General features: G+C 50.6%; 1 protein-coding gene across 2 annotated transcripts in view; it reads right to left on the reverse strand.

The window, feature by feature from the left end:
- Positions 1–393: 393 nt before the first annotated feature.
- Positions 394–19373, reverse strand: part of rabl2 (RAB, member of RAS oncogene family-like 2) — a 36298-nt gene continuing 17318 nt past the window's right edge. Inside the window, exon 8 of one of the 2 annotated variants that reach the window (XM_068005262.1) lies at positions 394–1419. In XM_068005262.1, the coding sequence (XP_067861363.1) occupies positions 1279–1419 (141 nt within the window). In that variant the 3' untranslated portion in view covers positions 394–1278. Of the gene's footprint in view, positions 1420–10642; positions 14487–19373 lie in introns of those variants that run through there. The other variant, XM_068005263.1, reaches the window with a different exon arrangement.

A 19373-nucleotide genomic window follows, 5' to 3' on the forward strand; every position in this document is an offset into this window, starting at 1 on the left:
CCCACACACCCACACACGCACACACACCCACCCCCACACACCCACACCCACCCCCACACACACCCACACACACACCCGCACACACCCACACTCACACACCCACTCCCATAAGCGCAGTCTCAGCTTTTTCTTAAAGTCGGACCCACTTTCGAAAGTTCGTGCCTCAGATCACTCGATAGAAACACAGAAACAACATGTTCTTCCAGAGATGGTCAGTTCCGCAATTGGACCAGTGAAAAGCCATTCGTTGGGTTTGGGCTTCTAAATGTTCACTGGGATATTACAGTGAATCGTAGCAAAGTTATTGATCGGCCAGAGCTTGGACTGCAGGCTTAGAGTTTTTGTCCCAACAAGACTGTTATTTCTTTTTATTTGCTTTATTTGAATTGTTAGATTAATGGAAGTAATAATGTTTCTACTTGAACCTTATTGTGAAATTCCTATTTGACTGTTTTTCAGGTCTGGATAACTCCACACCCTCCGAGAAAAATCCTGCCCACATCACCGGAATAGAAAATGGTAACACAGAATATGACAGCAAATGAAAGCAGGAGCGTAGGAGGAGAGGAAATCAATTTACATTCATGAAAAGTGAATTTAACACAGATATCAGGAAGAAAGTCTTTATTCAGAGAGAGAGAGAGAGAGAGATGTTTACAATAATCCGACAGGCAGGGGAGTAGAGGAGATACTGCAGATATTCAGGGTGTAGCTCGATGCTGCAATGGGTGTTCGAAACTAGAGGGATGGAATTTTAAAGCAGGAAATAGCCTTTTCTCGTTGATTTTTTTATACGGGAGACTGAGATTCCAACCTGGCATTTAGAAGACATCTTTATACAAAAAATGGCCAACCCACAATGGTGAGATCTCAGCAAGGGCAGACTTAACAGCAGAATGCACCCAAGGTAAACACACTGAGCCCTGTCCCCACATCTCAACCAAGCAAACATTCACCTCTTAACCCACTCACTGCTAAAGGTGACTTGTAGCATCGGTCTTGCTGGCGCACTTGCCCCAGGCAAGGTGGTGGATGTAACAGCACAGAGTGGGTGGGGTTATGGGTGGGGGGAGGGGGGGCTCAGTGGTTAGATATTAACCCTTTACTCCCCTCGTTGGCCCAGTTGGTAAGTTCATTCCCAGTAAGGTATTGAGTCCTGTTCCGAGTTAGCTGGCCTCAGCTGGGAGCAGCTCTACTTTGGCCTCAGTATTCTGGGGTAGGGGGAGGCGTAAAATCAGCCAGGGTTCCTGCTCCCGATTGATGTCCAGTGTCTTCAGCTCAAAGAAGGTCATCAGCTGAGGACAAGATTGGACTCGACTGTGATGCCCCAAACAGTCGAATAGGCAGCTGGCACTCATCGTCCAGCCTCACACCGTGAAGAATGGTCAGTTTGTTGAAGTACTGGGGGATGGATAGTTGCTGTAAAACAATGGTCAGAGTGAGCCATCACCTGCCTTCAGGAGAGGAGAGGTAAAGGAGAGCAGCCTACAGCGTCCCAACTAAAACCCAACTACATCCCAACTAAATCCCAACTAAATCCCAACTACATCCCAACTAAACCCCAACTACATCCCAACTAAAACCCAACTACATCCCAACTAAATCCCAACCTCATCCCAACTAAACCCCAACTAAATCCCAACTAAACCCCAACTACATCCCAACTACATCCCAACCTCATCCCAACTAAACCCCAACTAAACCCCAACTAAACCCCAACTCAACCCCAACCTCATCCCAACTAAATCACAACCTCATCCCAACTAAACCCCAACTAAACCCCAACCTCATCCCAACTAAACCTCAACTACATCCCAACTAAATCCCAACTCAACCCCAACTAAACCCCAACCTCATCCCAACTAAACCCCAACTAAACCTCAACTACATCCCAACTAAACCTCAACTACATCCCAACTAAACCTCAACTACATCCCAACTAAATCACAACCTCATCCCAACTAAACCCCAACTACATCCCAACTAAATCCCAACTCAACCCCAACCTCATGCCAACTAAACCCCAACTAAACCCCAACTAAACCTCAACTACATCCCAACTAAACCTCAACTACATCCCAACATTTCAGGTGAGGAAAGGAAATGGGAACCCAGTGTTGCAGAAGAATCAATATTATTCAGACATTACATTTCTTAAAACAATACTTCAAAAAACCTATTTTACTCTGTAACAGTGAAACATTTTGTTCTAAACCAACAAACCCCCTGTTGAAAAGGAGCTGGAAGTGTATCCAGTTAAAAGATTCCTGGTCAATATGTTAAAGTACAGGTACAAATAATGAAATAACTGCACAGCAGGATAGGCCGGGAGCCTTGAAGGATGGTGAGGGACTGGGCGATGACCATTGATGTAGTTTGTATTGTGTGAGGGACTGGGCAGTGACCATTGATGTAGTTTGTATTGTGTGAGGGACTGGGCGATGACCATTGATGTAGTTTGTATTGTGTGAGGGACTGGGCGATGACCATTGATGTAGTTTGTACGGAGTGAGGGACTGGGCAGTGACCATTGATGTAGTTTGTATTGTGTGAAGGACTGGGCGATGACCATTGATGTAGTTTGTATTGTGTGAGGGACTGGGCGATGACCATTGATGTAGTTTGTATTGTGTGAGGGACTGGGCGATGACCATTGATGTAGTTTGTATTGTGTGAGGGACTGGGCGATGACCATTGATGTAGTTTGTATTGTGTGAGGGACTGGGCAGTGACCATTGATGTAGTTTGTATTGTGTGAGGGACTGGGCGATGACCATTGATGTAGTTTGTATTGTGTGAGGGACTGGGCGATGACCATTGATGTAGTTTGTATTGTGTGAGGGACTGGGCGATGACCATTGATGTAGTTTGTATTGTGTGAGGGACTGGGCGATGACCATTGATGTAGTTTGTATTGTGTGAGGGACTGGGCAGTGACCATTGATGTAGTTTGTATTGTGTGAGGGACTGGGCGATGACCATTGATGTAGTTTGTATTGTGTGGGACTGGGCGATGACCATTGATGTAGTTTGTACGGAGTGAGGGACTGGGCGATGACCATTGATGTAGTTTGTATTGTGTGAGGGACTGGGCGATGACCATTGATGTAGTTTGTATTGTGTGAGGGACTGGGCGATGACCATTGATGTAGTTTGTATTGTGTGAGGGACTGGGCAGTGACCATTGATGTAGTTTGTATTGTGTAAGGGACTGGGCGATGACCATTGATGTAGTTTGTATTGTGTGAGGGACTGGGCGATGACCATTGATGTAGTTTGTATTGTGTGAGGGACTGGGCAGTGACCATTGATGTAGTTTGTATTGTGTAAGGGACTGGGCAGTGACCATTGATGTAGTTTGTATTGTGTGAGGGACTGGGCGATGACCATTGATGTAGTTTGTACGGAGTGAGGGACTGGGCGATGACCATTGATGTAGTTTGTATTGTGTGAGGGACTGGGCGATGACCATTGATGTAGTTTGTACGGAGTGAGGGACTGGGCGATGACCATTGATGTAGTTTGTACGGAGTGAGGGACTGGGCGATGACCATTGATGTAGTTTGTACGGAGTGAGGGACTGGGCGATGACCATTGATGTAGTTTGTATTGTGTGAGGGACTGGGCAGTGACCATTGATGTAGTTTGTATTGTGTAAGGGACTGGGCGATGACCATTGATGTAGTTTGTATTGTGTGAGGGACTGGGCGATGACCATTGATGTAGTTTGTACGGAGTGAGGGACTGGGCAGTGACCATTGATGTAGTTTGTATTGTGTGAGGGACTGGGCGATGACCATTGATGTAGTTTGTATTGTCAGACTGAGATCCGGGAGAGTCACTCGGTTGAGTTCAGGCCCAGGTCACATTTCAGAGTGTTTAATCTTTTGCCGTTTTTCGTTGTGACAAGTTACTTCCCACAGGGGTTGGAATGAATCAAGTAGAGGTCCTGACAGTGAGACCCCCCGCGTGGTCCAGTTAGAAATGGTCTTTCCTGGTCCTGTCCAGTCCCGTGCGCTGGGACAGATGGTGAGAGGGTGGGGAGGGGGATCCAGTCCTGTGTGTGCTGGGACAGATGGTGAGAGGGTGGGGAGTGGGATCCAGTCCCGTGTGCACTGGGACAGATGGTGAGAGGGTGGGGAGTGGGATCCAGTCCCGTGTGCACTGGGACAGATGGTGAGAGGGTGGGGAGTGGGATCCAGTCCCGTGTGCTGGGACAGATGGAGAGACGGTGGGGAGGGGGATCCAGTCCCGTGTGCTGGGACAGATGGAGAGACGGTGGGGAGGGGGATCCAGTCCCGTGCGCTGGGACAGATGGTGAGACGGTGGGGAGTGGGATCCAGTCCCGTGTGCTGGGACAGATGGTGAGACGGTGGGGAGGGGGATCCAGTCCCGTGTGCTGGGACAGATGGTGAGAGGGTGGGGAGGGGGATCCAGTCCCGTGTGCTGGGACAGATGGTGAGACGGTGGGGAGAGGGATCCAGTCCCGTGTGCTGGGACAGATGGTGAGAGGGTGGGGAGGGGGATCCAGTCCAGTGTGCTGGGACAGATGGTGAGACGGTGGGGAGAGGGATCCAGTCCCGTGTGCTGGGACAGATGGTGAGACGGTGGGGAGGGGGATCCAGTCCCGTGTGCTGGGACAGATGGTGAGACGGTGGGGAGGGGGATCCAGTCCCGTGTGCTGGGACAGATGGCAAGACGGTGGGGAGGGGGATCCAGTCCCGTGTGCTGGGACAGATGGTGAGAGGGGGATCCAGTCCCGTGTGCTGGGACAGATGGTGAGACGGTGGGGAGGGGGATCCAGTCCCGTGCGCTGGGACAGATGGTGAGAGGGTGGGGAGGGGGATCCAGTCCCGTGTGCTGGGACAGATGGTGAGACGGTGGGGAGGGGGATCCGGTTCTGTGTGCACTGGGACAGATGGTGAGACGGTGGGGAGTGGGATCCAGTCCCGTGTGCTGGGATAGATGATGAGACGGTGGGGAGGGGGATCCAGTCCTGTGTGCACTGGGACAGATGGTGAGACGGTGGGGAGGGGGATCCAGTCCCGTGTGCACTGGGACAGATGGTGAGAGGGTGGGGAGGGGGAAGCTGAGTTCATCCAGTGATGTAGCATTGGGTAAACCATGGTGTCTTTGAGTTGGCTCGATTGCCTTACTGAGTCAGGGAGGAATTTTTCCAGAGGTTTCTCTAACATCAGCCACAGTTCTCTTTCATGGGAACAGGAGGAGGCCATTCTGCCCCTTGAGCCTCTTCCACCACTCGATTAGATCATGGCTGATCTGTGCCTCAACTCCATTTTCCCGTCTTTGCTCCATATCCCTCGATACCCTGACCTAGTAAAAATCTATCGATCTCAGTCTTGAGAATTTCAATTGACCCCCAGCGTCCACAGTCACTTGGGGGAGAGAGTTCCAGATTTCCACTACCCTTTGTGTGAAAAAGTGCTTCCTGATTTCACTTGTAAACGGCCTTGCTCGAATTTTCTGGATTCCCCACCAGAGGAAAGTTTCTCTGTATCTACCCTAAATCATTTCAAATTCCTGGATCAGGTCACCCTACATTCTAAACTTACGAGAATACAATCCAGCCTGTCCTTACAATTTAACCCTCTAAGCACTGGTATCCTAACACTCTGGTTTAATTTATATTGTTACTGATATAAAGTTAGGTTCAGCTTACAAAAGGGTTAATTTACAAACATACAAATCATCTAGGGACATTGTTTAGGACAGTTAGTTGGAATACCAGACTAATCATCCATCGAAGGTCTGTACTCTCACCTGCCACATCAGTTTTGAGACAACGGGGAGTCACCCAGCACATTCTAGGAGCTGTTCACATCTTTTATGAAGGAATGGTTTCCATTCAAGGAGAGGGAGAGGGAGACGGCTTAGCTAAACACTGCAGTTGTCATAGCTTCCACACGAAGGGAGAGGGAGTTCTCATTCAAAGTGGTAGCTTTGATTGACGACTCGGCAAGCAGATCCTTGACACAGAGGACGAGAAAGAGGGTCAGCCTTTGTCACTCCATCAGTTGGCAGTTTCTCTCTGGAACATTCTGATGGGGAAAGAGGTCTCACTCTCTCAGACAAGTGCCAGTTAGCATAGGGGCAGCTAACTTATAAGTGAGTTTAGCCCATGGTGGGATCAGTCATGTACTTTAATATTTTGAAGTTTACGAAAAGTGATAAGAGAATGGACATATTTCACCTAAAATAAACCAGTTTGTTGCTCCGCGATTGGCCGTGCCTCATTGGAATGGTTTCAATCGGCCTGCTAAACAAAGATGGTAAAAGCAACATCACACTATCCAGTACACAATAGGGGTCTTACTGTTACAGCCACTGGTCACACCAACGGTTAACAGATATTGGCTAAACAAATTCCCCAGATTAAGGGGTCATCTAATTGAGGTGTTTAAGATGGTTAAATGATTTGATAGGGTAGATAGAGAGAAACTATTTCCTCTGGCGGGGGAGTCTAGAACAAGGGGGCATAAACTTAACTTAAGAAATAGGAGCAGGAGTAGGCCATTCGGCCCCTCGAGCCTGCTCCGCCGTTCAATCAGATCATGGCTGATTTTCGACCTCAACTCCACTTTCCCGCCCGAACCCCATATCCCTCGGTTCCCCTAGAGTCCAAAAATCCACAGCCCTCTGGGGTAGAGAATTCCAAAGATTCGCAACCCTCTGAGTGAAGAGATTTCTCATCTCAGTCCTAAATGGCCGACCCCTTACGTCCCCTAGTTCTAGACTCTCCAGCCAGCGGAAACAGCCTCTCAGCATCTATCCTGTCAAGTCCCCTCAGAATCTTATATATTTCAATGAGATCACCTCTCATTCTTCTAAACTCCAGAGAACAGAGGCCCATTCTCTAAATCTCTCCTCCTAGGACAACCCTCTCATCCCAGGAATCGATCTAGTGAACCTTCATTGCACCGCCTCTAAGGCAAGTATATCCTTCCTTAGATAAGGAGATCAAAATTATACATGGTACTCCAGGTGTGGTCTCATCAATGCCCTGTACAATTGCAGTAAGGCTTCCTTACTCTTGTACTCCAAACCCCTCATAATAATGGTCAAAATACCATTTGCCTTCCTAATTGCTTGCTGTACCTGCGTGTTAACTTTATGTACTTGTGTACAAGGACACCCAAATCTCTCTAAACACCAACATTTAATAGTTTCTCACCATTTAAAAAATATTCTGTTTTTCTATTCTTCCTACCAAAGTGAATAATTTTCCATTTCCCCACATTAGAGCTCGGCCGTTCAGGGGTGATGTCAGGAAGCATTTCTTCACACAAAGGGGAGTGGAAATCTGGAACTCTCTCCACCCAAAAAGCTGTTGAGGCTGGGGGTCAATTGAAAATTGCAAACTGAGATTGATGGATTTTTGTTAGGTGAGGGGATTAAGGGATGTGAAAGCAAGGCGTGTAGGTGGAGTTAAGAAACGGATCAGCCAAGATCTAACTGAATGGCAGAACAGGCTCGAGGGGCTGAATCACCTCCTGTACCCATGTTCCCAGATCATAGGGAATGCGAGTTCCACTTCTGGGAGTGACTGTTGATGCTGAATCCAAGAGAATATCTACTGTAGATCTGATATTTGAAGGAGGACTGAAGCCAATTAGTTTCATGGCTTCATTTCCTTAGAATCAGCTTTAGGAGGCAGTGGGGTGGGGTGGTGGGGGGGGGTTGCAGAGTGGGGGTGGAACTGATAGGCCTCTTGAAATTTCCTGAGCAAAACACAACAGTTGATGTTCAGACTAATTTATGCTTTTCCTTTGCAGAGCCTCTCATTTCAATAATAAATGCAGAAAATTCACTCAACATTTCAGCTGCAGCTTTCATTAAACAGGGATTTATTTCTCTGGAAGACTGCCCAACGCAAGGTACTTACTGACTCGGCACAATTGCCACTGGCAAAGATGCACCATCTGACTGAAATCATTCGAAACAATATTAAGTAGAAAAATAATTTACACATGAGCATCGATATGAGGTCAAAGAGTGGGTCAGAGCTGCGATCTTTGTCTGAATCAAATACCAGAGAGCGAGGCTCAGATGGGGAGTGGGGGCAGGGAATGGGTATTTCTTTTAAGGAAAAGCTGTACAAAAATGCGAATGCAGAAAGGCTCCATCAGCATCTACACAGTCAAGTCCACTCGTAAAAACGCAGCAACCCACTGGTACACGCATATCCGGTCCGCCCCCAAACACAGGACGAGTCCACCCCCAAACGCAGGACGGGTCCACTCACACCAAACGCAGGACGGGTCCACTCACACCAAACGCAGGACGGGTCCACTCACACCAAACGCAGGACGGGTCCACTCACACCAAACGCAGGACGGGTCCACTCACACCAAACGCAGGACGGGTCCACTCACACCAAACGCAGGACGGGTCCACCCCCAAACACAGGACGGGTCCACTCACACCAAACGCAGGACGGGTCCACTCACACCAAACGCAGGACGGGTCCACCCCCAAACGCAGGACGGGTCCACTCACACCAAACGCAGGACGGGTCCACTCACACCAAACGCAGGACGGGTCCACTCACACCAAACGCAGGACGGGTCCACTCACACCAAACGCAGGACGGGTCCACTCACACCAAACGCAGGACGGGTCCACTCACACCAAACGCAGGACGGACCCATTCAACCAAATGCAGGACGGGCCCACTCAAACCAATGCAGGACGGATTCATTTACAAGTGAGTTTTAATTAATGAAAACCCAGGCTTATAGAATCATAGAAAATTTACAACACAGGAGGCCATTCGGCCCATCGAGTCTGCGCCAGCCACTGCCGGTGTGTGATTTCTGAAGGCCAGGTTACCCGGCTGTCTGGTTGAAGACTAACTGAGTGAACCTCGAACACTGGATTAATTCATTCAACTATGCACTTTCGGGAATGAAAGACAAAGCTAATCAGACCATGAATAGAGAGCCGTGTCCCTAATCTTAGGGTCTCCTTGACAGTTGTGCCTACACTCGCTGGTCTGTTGATGCAGCTTAATCAGGAAGGGTCTGAACTATGAAACAGCAACTTTTTTTGAGGGAATTTTTACACTCAGCTAAAAGAGGCCACTTGTACCAGGAAATGGAAGATTTTTACTTTTGCTAACCCACCGACATCAGCTACAGCCAGGTTAAAATTCCCTCTATATTGTCCCATCAAACACTCCCAGGGCAGGTACAGCACGGGTTAGATACAGAGTAAAGCTCCCTCTACACTGTCCCATCAAACACTCCCAGGGCAGGTACAGGGTTAGATACAGAGTAAAGCTCCCTCTACACTGTCCCATCAATCCACACTGAGGAGAGTGCTCCCTATCACCCCAGTGTGAAATTCTCTGGACGAAATTCCTGCTCAGTGTAGGATCAAGGTCACTTTCATGTTGTGTATCGATCTCCAGTGGAAACTAGATTGAGATTGGGTCCAAAATCATTTCACATAGAACTCAAAGCCAAAAGCAGAGAAGGGCCTTTCATTCGACCTGCCTGGGCTTGGATTGAAACCCAGGTCACCTCGTAAATAAATCATTAAAACCATTTACCAGGTCATTTGGAAAGAACATCGGTCCCTCTTCACCTCCCCAAATTTCAATGTAGAGGCAAACCAGCCATTCCACTCTCATCAACTGAAGATATGATTGAAGCCTGAGGGTGGGTCTGAATCCCTTGGTCTGTGATCTGCCTGACAGTCGGAGGAAGTGCACGATAAAAGATCTCTTGAAACAATGCTGCTTCTCTGCTCCCGTGAAGGTGCTGACTTTTTCTGGATTACAGTTTGCAGCTTCCAGGGAGGCTCCACCGTCTCACCCAAGTGACCATTGTTCAGGTGTGAGCCTGGACAGCGAGTGCAGTAGGCTATTCAACTGTAGGAAACATCACAGACCAGGTGGGACTATCTGGATTGAGACCCCTGCTGATTTTCCACTTTGCTAGAGGAAGGGAGCAGGTCAGTTGTAGCAAGTCCCACTGCTGTCTGGGCCGAGCTGTGGTCAGGGATCACCTCGAGATGGACCCTGGGCCGAGCTGCGGTCAGGGATCACCTCGAGATGGACGCTGGGCCGAGTTGCGGTCAGGGATCATTTCGAGATGGACGCTGGGCCGAGCAGCGGTCAGGGATCATTTCGAGATGGACGCTGGGCCGAGCTGCGGTCAGGGATCACCTCGAGATGGACGCTGGGCCGAGTTGCGGTCAGGGATCATTTCGAGATGGACGCTGGGCCGAGCAGCGGTCAGGGATCATTTCGAGATGGACGCTGGGCCGAGCAGCGGTCAGGGATCATTTCGAGATGGACGCTGGGCCGAGCAGCGGTCAGGGATCATTTCGAGATGGACGCTGGGCCGAGCAGCGGTCAGGGATCACCTCGAGATGGACGCTGGGCCGAGCAGCGGTCAGGGATCACCTCGAGATGGACGCTGGGCCGAGCTGCGGTCAGGGATCATTTCGAGATGGACCCTGGACTGAGCTGTGGTCAGGGATCATTTCAAGATGGACCCTGGACCGAGCTGCGGTCAGGGATCATCTCGAGATGGACGCTGGGCCGAGCTGCGGTCAGGGATCACCTCGAGATGGACGCTGGGCCGAGCTGCGGTCAGGGATCACGTCGAGATGGACGCTGGGCCGAGCAGCTTGGTCTCACTACGAGCCGTCACTTTCTAAACGATTTGATTACACACAGAATAAACCCCAGGGAGCAATCGATATTTTTTAATTAATGCCACAGTGAGATGATTCACAGTAAGGAGAGATGAGCAATACAAACTCCATCAAACAAAAACATAAATAGAGGAACAATGTGGAACCCGCTATTTGATCCTTCCCTGCCCTTGTGAAGATGCCGGCTGACTCTCGCTGGGGTACGGATTCCACAGACGAGGACTCCCGCCCCCCCAGTACCACGCCCAAGAGGCCAAAAAGGGAGTGTGGGCGGGTTACACACTGAACAGAGGATGTCAGTCCAGGCTAATCCTGCCCTCACCAGATATCCAGACGCACACACACAGACTTTCCAACAGGAGACACTGAACAGTAATCGGGAGCAGGAACGCCAGCTGCTTCTCCCCTTCATAGTCCAAGGATATAGAGGCCGGACACCTCACCTGGACAGGTGCCTTGGCAGAGATGAGCTAAATCAATGCCTGGGACCTTCTGACCTGAGTGGTTCAATATCACCCAGTGACGGTCTACCTCACTCCGTGTCACCCAGTGACGGTCTACCTCACTCCGTGTCACCCAGTGACGGTCTTCCTCACTCCGTGTCACCCAGTGACGGTCTTCCTCACTCCGTGTCACCCAGTGACGGTCTTCCTCACTCCGTGTCACCCAGTGACGGTCTTCCTCACTCCGTGTCACCCAGTGACGGTCTACCTCACTCCGTGTCACTCAGTGACGGTCTTCCTCACTCCGTGTCACCCAGTGACGGTCTTCCTCACTCCGTGTCACCCAGTGACGGTCTACCTCACTCCGTGTCACCCAGTGACGGTCTTCCTCACTCCGTGTCACCCAGTGATGGTCTACCTCACTCCGTGTCACTCAGTGACGGTCTTCCTCACTCCGTGTCACTCAGTGACGGTCTTCCTCACTCCGTGTCACCCAGTGACGGTCTTCCTCACTCCGTGTCACTCAGTGACGGTCTTCCTCACTCCGTGTCACCCAGTGATGGTCTTCCTCACTCCGTGTCACCCAGTGACGGTCTTCCTCACTCCGTGTCACTCAGTGACGGTCTTCCTCACTCCGTGTCACTCAGTGACGGTCTTCCTCACTCCGTGTCACCCAGTGATGGTCTTCCTCACTCCGTGTCACCCAGTGACGGTCTTCCTCACTCCGTGTCACCCAGTGACGGTCTACCTCACTCAGTATCACCCAGTGACGGTCTACCTCACTCCGTGTCACTCAGTGACGGTCTTCCTCACTCCGTGTCACTCAGTGATGGTCTTCCTCACTCAGTATCACCCAGTGACGGTCTTCCTCACTCCGTGTCACTCAGTGACGGCCTTCCTCACTCCGTGTCACTCAGTGATGGTCTTCCTCACTCAGTATCACCCAGTGACGGTCTTCCTCACTCCGTGTCACTCAGTGACGGTCTTCCTCACTCAGTATCACCCAGTGATGGTCTTCCTCACTCCGTGTCACTCAGTGACGGTCTTCCTCACTCAGTATCACCCAGTGATGGTCTTCCTCACTCCGTGTCACCCAGTGATGGTCTACCTCACTCCGTGTCACCCAGTGACGGTCTTCCTCACTCCGTGTCACCCAGTGACGGTCTTCCTCACTCCGTGTCACCCAGTGACGGTCTTCCTCACTCCGTGTCACCCAGTGACGGTCTTCCTCACTCCGTGTCACCCAGTGATGGTCTTCCTCACTCCGTGTCACTCAGTGATGGTCTTCCTCACTCCGTGTCACCCAGTGATGGTCTTCCTCACTCCGTGTCACCCAGTGACGGTCTACCTCACTCCGTGTCACTCAGTGACGGTCTTCCTCACTCCGTGTCACCCAGTGACGGTCTTCCTCACTCCGTGTCACCCAGTGATGGTCTTCCTCACTCCGTGTCACCCAGTGATGGTCTACCTCACTCCGTGTCACCCAGTGATGGTCTTCCTCACTCCGTGTCACCCAGTGACGGTCTACCTCACTCCGTGTCACTCAGTGACGGTCTTCCTCACTCCGTGTCACCCAGTGACGGTCTTCCTCACTCCGTGTCACCCAGTGACGGTCTACCTCACTCCGTGTCACCCAGTGACGGTCTTCCTCACTCCGTGTCACCCAGTGATGGTCTACCTCACTCCGTGTCACCCAGTGACGGTCTTCCTCACTCCGTGTCACTCAGTGACGGTCTTCCTCACTCAGTATCACCCAGTGATGGTCTTCCTCACTCCGTGTCACTCAGTGACGGTCTTCCTCACTCAGTATCACCCAGTGATGGTCTTCCTCACTCCGTGTCACCCAGTGATGGTCTACCTCACTCCGTGTCACCCAGTGACGGTCTTCCTCACTCCGTGTCACCCAGTGACGGTCTTCCTCACTCCGTGTCACCCAGTGACGGTCTTCCTCACTCCGTGTCACCCAGTGACGGTCTTCCTCACTCCGTGTCACCCAGTGATGGTCTTCCTCACTCCGTGTCACTCAGTGATGGTCTTCCTCACTCCGTGTCACCCAGTGATGGTCTTCCTCACTCCGTGTCACCCAGTGACGGTCTACCTCACTCCGTGTCACTCAGTGACGGTCTTCCTCACTCCGTGTCACCCAGTGACGGTCTTCCTCACTCCGTGTCACCCAGTGATGGTCTTCCTCACTCCGTGTCACCCAGTGATGGTCTACCTCACTCCGTGTCACCCAGTGATGGTCTTCCTCACTCCGTGTCACCCAGTGACGGTCTACCTCACTCCGTGTCACTCAGTGACGGTCTTCCTCACTCCGTGTCACCCAGTGACGGTCTTCCTCACTCCGTGTCACCCAGTGACGGTCTACCTCACTCCGTGTCACCCAGTGACGGTCTTCCTCACTCCGTGTCACCCAGTGATGGTCTACCTCACTCCGTGTCACCCAGTGACGGTCTTCCTCACTCCGTGTTACCCAGTGATGGTCTTCCTCACTCCGTGTCACTCAGTGATGGTCTACCTCACTCCGTGTCACCCAGTGATGGTCTTCCTCACTCCGTGTCACCCAGTGACGGTCTACCTCACTCCGTGTCACTCAGTGACGGTCTTCCTCACTTGGTTAGCCGGAGAACCCTTTGTGTTTCCCACCTGCACAGGGTGGTCTCACAGATCCTGGACCCACATGGCCCTGCACTGCACCGAGGCTTAGTGAGTGAACATGGGCACGAGCGAGGGAAGCTCCACAAAGAAATAAAAAGCCCTGCAGAGAGGGCCTACACGACAGATGGCAATTCACAATCAATTCTTCGAGTGCACGGCCAAGGTCATTATAACAATACACAATTGGGACACACTGATCTGGGTGTGAGGAACAGGGCTACACACTCACTAGGATGGGAAAATATGCAGAATTGTCGTCCTAGCTCTGAAATTTATGTACAAGACATTGCATTGTTCACAATCGTATCCCTGCCCCCAAAATGCTGAACAATTCTTGTCCTTTTTGCACTTCCCCTATTTATAAAGAAGTGAACAGATCAAGCAAGTGGCAGGAGAGGGGACGGGAGGGGTGAATAAAGTCTCTCCCAAACCTGCGATCCAAACCAGCATGGCCCTCGTACATCAAACAAGCCACGAAGCAGCTTCCTTATTCAGTCTGTACAGGGGGGGGGGGTTAAAGTTAAGTTGAGAGGTCAGAGGTCACAGCTGAGTCTTCCTGTACAGCAGAGTTCATCCGAGTCCCTGCTCCTATTTCAAGGCTCCACCCCTCTGTAAACATTGTCACGGTGATTGGGATTTCTCGTCTTTTGATTGGTCGTCATCCTTGGCAGTGTTGTCCTCCTTCACTTCCAGGTCGAAATTCTGGTTTGAGGGGGGGGGGGGGGGGGGAGAACAAGGAGAGCAAGTCGGATAATAAACACCTGGCGTGTTAGGTACACGTACATCATTGGCCGACCTCGATATGGTCACGCTGCTCATACAACATCCAATCTTCAATAAGCCACAGTTTCCTCCAGTTAAACACTGGGAAGGTGGATGCAATAACCTTCACCCCCCCCCCATCCCATACCTTCGAACTTTGCCACCAATTCCATTCCCTCCCCCTCCCCAGCTGAACCAGACTGTTCATAACCTCGACAACCTATGACCCTGAGCTGAGCGTCTGACCCCATCACAAAGACCGTCTACATCCACCTCTGTAATATTGCCCCTGCCTCAGCCAATCTGCTACATCTATGTCTTTGTCCCATCCAGACTGAACCATTCCATGCTCTCCTGGCCAAGGTCCCATACTCCACCCTCCATAAACCCTGTCCTCACTCACCTACATTGGCTCCCAGTCCCCTGACAAATCAAATTTATAATTTTAATGTTTGTGTTTAAATCCCTTCGTGTCCTCTGCCCTCCCCATCTCTGTAACCTCCTCCAGCCCTATAACACCATCCCCTATAACACCATCCCCTATAACACCATCCCCTATAACACCATCCCCTATAACACCATCCCCTATAACACCATCCCCTATAACACCATTCCCTATAACACCATCCCCTATAACACCATCCCCTATAACACCATCTCCTATAACACCATCCCCTATAACACCATCCCCTATAACACCATCCCCTATAACACCATCCCCTATAACACCATCCCCTATAACACCATCCCCTATAACACCATCCCCTGTAACACCATCCCCTGTAACACCATCCCCTATAACACCATCTCCTATAACACCATCCCCTGTAACACCATCCCCTATAACACCATCCCCTATAACACCATCCCCTATAACACCATCCCCTATAACACCATCCCCTATAACACCATCCCCTGTAACACCATCTCCTATAACACCATCCCCTATAACACCATCCCCTGTAACACCATCCCCTATAACACCATCCCCTGTAACACCATCCCCTATAACACCATCCCCTATAACACCATCCCCTATAACACCATCTCCGAACACTCTATTCCTTTGACTCTGGACTCTTGTGCATCCCCCCACTCCCTTTTCCCCACCATACGTGGCTGTGACGTCAGCTGACTAAACCCTAAGCTCTGAAATTCCCTTCATAAACCTCTCTGCCTCTCTCTCCTCCTTCAAAACTTACTTCTTCGACCAGGCTTCTGATCACCTGACTAATGACTCCTAATGTGGCTCGGAGTCCATGTTTCCCTCTGAACAGCATTGGGACAAATCTCTATATCCTACATGGTGAATAACCCCTACCCTGAATAAACAGAGACTCTGTACAGTTACAGTGAGTGACCCTTACCCTGAATAAACAGGGACTCTGTACAGTTACACAGTGAATAACCCCTACCCTGAATAAACAGGGACTCTGTACAGTTACACAGTGAATAACCCCTACCCTGAATAAACAGGGACTCTGTACAGTTACACAGTGAATAACCCCTACCCTGAATAAACAGGGGCTCTGTACAGTTATACAGTGAATAACCCCTACCCTGAATAAACAGGGACTCTGTACAGTTATACAGTGAATAACCCCTACCCTGAATAAACAGGGACTCTGTACAGTTATACAGTAAATAACCCCTATCCTGAATAAACAGGGAGTCTGAATAGTTACACAGAAGAGAATAACACGCCTCAAATTAGAGAGGCAGAGGCCGCTCAGATGTTGAACAGCTCCTGCTGTAACTGACCCGCCCTGAAAACCCCCTAAGGCTCAGTAATACAAGAGTTGTTTGTCGGCAGGTGTAGATTTTAGTCAATTTAATGTTAAGTAGAGTCAAATCTTTGAGCAGTATGAAATGAAACCCAAGCCTTGCCACTAATTAATTTTTAACAGCAGGTCTCTTGCGGTTGGAGTCAGTAAATTGTCTTTTAATGGAGCGGGAATGATATTGTGGCTCTCGGAACTGACTGAAAACAAGTTCCATCATTTGCACATTGATCTATACGGTGGTGAGAAGGGCTAGAACCCAGCTCACGGTGGTATCGAGAGCGGCTAAAAGCACCACAATGCTCACCATCGTAGTAGCACCACAATGCTCACCATGGTAGTAGCACCACAATGCTCACCATGGTAGTTGCACCACAATGCTCACCATCATAGTAGCACCACAATGCTCACCATCATAGTAGCACCACAATGCTCACCATCATAGTAGCACCACAATGCTCACCATGGTAGTTGCACCACAATGCTCACCATCGTAGTAGCACCACAATGCTCACCATGGTAGTAGCACCACAATGCTCACCATGGTAGTTGCACCACAATGTTCACCATCGTAGTAGCACCACAATGCTCACCATGGTAGTAGCACCACAATGCTCACCATGGTAGTTGCACCACAATGTTCACCATCGTAGTAGCACCACAATGCTCACCATGGTAGTTGCACCACAATGCTCACCATCGTAGTACCACCACAATGCTCACCATCGTAGTAGCACCACAATGCTCACCATCGTAGTTGCACCACAATGCTCACCATGGTAGTTGCACCACAATGCTCACCATTGTAGTTGCACCACAATGCTCACCATCGTAGTTGCACCACAATGCTCACCATGGTAGTTGCACCACAATGCTCACCATCGTAGTAGCACCACAATGCTCACCATCGTAGTAGCACCACAATGCTCACCATGGTAGTTGCACCACAATGCTCACCAAACCCCCCGGAACCCAAGTGACACATGTTATGGCACCCTCCTCCTTATTAACTCCATGCCAGAGAGAGAGCGCTATAATACTGCTGGGCTCCAGTATTAACACAAAGATGCAGAGTCCAAACACGTGGGACCAGCTCTAAGTATTAGCTTTAAGCCAGCACAAACTGCAACCCACCAGCACATTCCTAGACTCCCGCTACTGTGGATTTACTGTCAGTTTACTGTCCCACGTACAGTTCCTCTCAACCGTCGCCCTCCTTGTGAGTCCATACTGGCTCCCTGTCCCACCCCCCCGGGGATCCACACATCCTCTGTAACCTCCTCCAGCCCCGACACTGATCTTCTCTACATGAGTGCAAAAGACAAGGCTGAAGCGTTTGCAACCATCTTCAGCCAGAAGTGCCGAGTGGATGATCCATCTCGGCCTCCTCCCGATATCCCCACCATCACAGAAGTCAGTCTTCAGCCAATTCGATTCACTCCACGTGATATCAAGAAACGGCTGAGTGCACTGGATACAGCAAAGGCTATGGGCCCTGACAACATCCCGGCTGTAGTGCTGAAGACTTGTGCTCCAGAACTAGCCGCGCCTCTAGCCAAGCTGTTCCAGTACAGCTACAACACTGGCATCTACCCAACAATGTGGAAAATTGCCCAGGTATGTCCTGTTCACAAAAAGCAGGACAAATCCAATCCAGCCAATTACCGCCCCATCAGTCTACTCTCAATCATCAGCAAAGTGATGGAAGGTGTCGTCGCAGGGAAAAAATAATTCAGCCAGGGATCTTGCTCCAGTGATTGTGATTCTGGGAGTGTGTCTGTGCACATATTACATGCCTGTGTACACATAGGCACGCACGTGCACATATACACGTGTACATGTAGGTACCCATACATACGTGTGTACACACAGATACCCATGTGCACATATAAACGTGTAAGTAAACATATGTGCTTGCCCCGCACATACGTGGGGAGTTCTCAGTGTGGCTGGATCAGGCTTGGCTGAGATGCCTTCCACGTCGAGAATGACCTATCGGACAATGGCCGGTGCCTGTGGGGAGAACCTTGGAGAAAGGCACAGCGTTTAACCACACACGGCCCACGGCTCTCAGCATTCACAGATTGTTCAGACAGCCCCTCCCTGTGCTGTGCAGCTGGACGCTGGGTAAAGAAGGCCTCGCACTACAGCACAACACTGCCATCCACTGGGTGAGCACTAGTTCTGCAACCAAATGGTGATGGAAAATGCCAGAGCAGTGGGTAACCAGAGACTGGCACCAATGGGGAGTGGGTGGGAGAGAGACGGGGGCAAAGGCAGACAGGGGGCAAAGGCAGACAGGGGGCAAAGGCAGACAGGGGGCAAAGGCAGACAGGGGCAAAGGCTCACAGGGGGCAAAGGCTCACAGGGGGCAAAGGCTCACAGGGGGCAAAGGCTCACAGGGGGCAACAGATCGTAAGAAATTGAGAAAGAGAACCAGAGAAAGGCACATATGAGAGAGTGAAACACACAGACAGAAAGGGACAGAGAGAGAGAGGGACAGAGAGACAAACAAAGATAAACAGATAGAGAGACAGGCAGAGGGAGATAGGCCTGTTTAAAGGTGTTTGAATTGGCAGAGGATGCAGGGGAGGGCAGGAGGGACACATTCTCCTTCAAACGGGCTCACATTTACCAATGAGTCTCTCCTACGCAGTGTGAAACCACCCAATTAACAATTTCTCCAGCAACGCAGGGCCTGTCACGGCTGGAATAGGAGACGGGATGGAACCGAAATTGCAGGGAGCAGGTTAATTTCACATGCTATGTGCCTCACCGAGCTGGGAATGAGATTCGCTCTCCTTGTGAATGAGATTAGTAAATTCAAACTTCACGCTTTCCTCCATCAAACTTTCAGAGCAAAAAGGGCATCCTGTGCTGTGTCCACTGATCGCAGCCAGGGCAGCAACTGTTGCCACACTTGGCCTCAGTGCCCTGAGTGGGGGGGGGGGGGGGGGAGAGGGGGGGAGTGGAGGGGGAGGAGGGGTCAGTCGCCAGGATTTCCGATCCCCAGCGCTAGCCGGTGAGCTTTGCTGGGAAGCGTTTG

The sequence above is a fragment of the Heptranchias perlo genome, chromosome 24 (assembly GCF_035084215.1).
Source record: "Heptranchias perlo isolate sHepPer1 chromosome 24, sHepPer1.hap1, whole genome shotgun sequence".
NCBI classification, from domain to species: domain Eukaryota; kingdom Metazoa; phylum Chordata; class Chondrichthyes; order Hexanchiformes; family Hexanchidae; genus Heptranchias; species Heptranchias perlo.